At 42.5% G+C, this 2,776-nt stretch overlaps 1 protein-coding gene across 1 annotated transcript; it reads left to right on the top strand.

The window, feature by feature from the left end:
- Window positions 1–1,549: 1,549 nt before the first annotated feature.
- LOC104961407 (nicastrin-like) lies at window positions 1,550–2,528 on the top strand (the record flags this gene model as incomplete). The annotated part of the gene is made up of 2 exons (XM_010789708.1): window positions 1,550–1,727; window positions 2,385–2,528. Coding segments are annotated over exons 1-2 (283 nt in total), but the record flags the coding sequence as incomplete, so codon positions are not given.
- Window positions 2,529–2,776: the final 248 nt, after the last annotated feature.

Raw genomic sequence — 2,776 nt, 5'->3', positions numbered from 1 at the left:
ATAAAATAAAAAAAGGAGGGGGGCTGAGCTCATGCGGGACCCGGCAGCTACTGTCTAAACTAAATTCTGCTATGATGAAACGCCATATCATGGATTATCAAGGATTATTTCTGAAACAGTGCGTGGGTGGATGTAAAGCCAGCCTACATTTCGGATATTACATCATATCGGACGCAAATCTGGATCAGGTCCGTTGTACCCCCGTCTTTAGAGACTTGGGTACGGAGGAAAAGAGAGAGGGTTTTATTTTCTGACGCTGCGTGAGTTCCCTGACACACTTTCTCCACTAAACGGCTCGCTGCAGCCCCCCCTCCCTGTGAGCACAGTGTGCTCTGATTGGTCGGTACGAATTGCGCTGAGCTCCGTGGAGGTGTGGTTTCCTTGTTTAGCGATACACAGCGAAACACAGCCAAACTCAACCTGAACACACACAAAGTCACAGCCGAAGTAAAAACAATAAGTGTGGCTTGATATTGAGTAAGAAAAAGGTTAGATAAACGCTGTGAGAATGGGTCTGCAGAGAGAATTTCGCCGCGATCCCAACTGTCTGTTATCAGCCTGCAGCCAGGGAGGAGAGATCAGCAGAGCTGCATGCACTGAGTGTGTGTGTGTGTGGATTGGTCAATTTGGACCAATCAGCGGGGGCTTAACGTAACGGCTCCGCGGACGTAACTTAACGGCTCCACGGATTGGCCCATTTAGTTCTGGGTACGTGCTTTCGTAAGCACGTACCCGGAAGAATCAAATGGATGATGACGTTTCATCAACGAGGCGTTTTGGGGAGGTATTTTCTGTGTTAGAGTTTTACTCGCTACAGGGTGTACTTTAAGGGTTTTGACTCTGCACACCGTTTACATGCAGAAAAACCTTCATAACACACAAGGGGACGGGTAATAACCGGAAAAGCATGACATGGGACCTTTAATATTTGAAGGGCGGTTTTTTTTCTGAAACTCTTTAAAGTGGCTCTTATATGGGGATTTCCCATTTCCTGTAGTGTGTTCTATAGGTTTTTGTGCTTGTAAATTGTCTGCAAAGGCTAAAATCCCTGTGTTCCCTCCAGAGGACATCACTATGTAACACCCGGGCTTCTATTGGCTAGCGCTCCAAAATATTTTACGTGATAGAGTAAGGGGCGGGACATCTCTAAGTGGTTGACCAATCAGAGCAGACTGGGCTCTGGTTTCAGACACAGGGTGAAAAGAGGTGCTGCAGCACAGGCAGTATGAGAAAAACAAAGACCTTTTTGAACATTAAAGCATGGAGACATGTCATAACAGAGACACTAAATATGAACCTGAAGATAAGCACATAGTTATGACTTTGGCTTTGTACTTGAACAGACAGTTTGAGATTTGATCCTGTAATGAAAATGTAATCCCACTCATGATAGTTAAAGTGTAATTAGGCCCACACCTGCCACTGTGCCCCTTAGCAACAGCTCCAGACCCAACAGCATATGTTGCAACTTGTTTTATTGACTGAAAAGTATCTGAGCTTCCCTTAAATACTATAATGTCTCTGTGGCTTCTGTACAAAAACACACACACAAGAGGTTTCATATTATGTTCTCCTCTCGCAGTGTTACATGGATCATAACCGCGGTGTGAATGGCAGCGTTCCTCAGTACCCGCTGTGTGCCATGCAGCTCTACTCTCACATGTCCGCCGTCACCGACACGGCCACCTGCATGAGGAGGAACGACCTCAACTTAAGCCTCAGCCCAGGTATTTACACAACATGGAGGAATGTAGACAACACGTATTCCTGCCACGATAACTGCTTTCGTAGGATGGCAGTCTGACCCAGAAATAGTTGTTGTTTTAAGACCATTTTATGCCACTGATATAATGGTTATATGATAATGGTTCACTGTTTTTTAAAGAGCAATGCACCTTGTAATGTTTAAGTATATTCCGACATTAAAATTGGAATGTGAAAATAATGTAAATTAAATATCCTAAAAAAATAAAGTATATATATATATAAAAAAACAAAAAAACACAACAATAAATAAAAAGGTTGCTATTAACAATAAAATGGCTTAGTTTGCACAATTTCCAAGTTTTATAATAGTAGGGAAACCCTGATGTGTATTCTGCTATATCTAAGTCAACACAAAATGCTGTATCATACAATAGGTACATATGGTAACACTGATCGAGGTCATGTTTATATATCATACGATTGGTTTAAAACCTAAACATTATCGAGTTAATGTCCAATTCATACAATAAGTTGTTGACATAATTATTGTCACAGGGCATTTTTTAAAGCCCACACAACTTTAGGGAGAAATCTTTTTAATTAAACTAAAATGATTCTGTTTTTAGACTAACTCTGACCAAAGTCCCTGTTGTTTCTTGTCCCTTGTCTCCCTTTAGAGATGATTTGTGATCCTTTGGGTGATTATAATGTTTGGGCCTCAACCAAACCTCTCAACACGACAGCCAAGGGCCACAAGACGGGGGAGAGCGTGGTCGTAGCAGCAGCCAGGGTGAGTTACAGGGAAATGGTTCTGAGTTCAGGTCCTTTTTTAAATATCTCACTACAGAACATGTGGTAGTTATTAACATGTGAGGTCATGAACACCTTTTACATTTCTTCAGCTAATATCTGTAGTGATCTCTAGGGCTGTCCCGAATACCATTTTTCGGGCTCCGGATATTCGGTAGTAATCAGCAGCGAATATTCGTTCTGCGCGGGGGGTTAGTAATCAGCAGCGAGCGCTTCGACACGTGTATTTCGGTTTATTCACAGGCAGCATTCTTTTTGT

Source organism: Notothenia coriiceps, unplaced genomic scaffold (assembly GCF_000735185.1).
Source record: "Notothenia coriiceps isolate Sejong01 unplaced genomic scaffold, NC01 NC01_scaffold00033182, whole genome shotgun sequence".
NCBI classification, from domain to species: domain Eukaryota; kingdom Metazoa; phylum Chordata; class Actinopteri; order Perciformes; family Nototheniidae; genus Notothenia; species Notothenia coriiceps.
The sequence above is the reverse complement of the archived record's forward strand: the minus strand, read 5'-3'. Positions and strand labels throughout refer to the sequence as shown.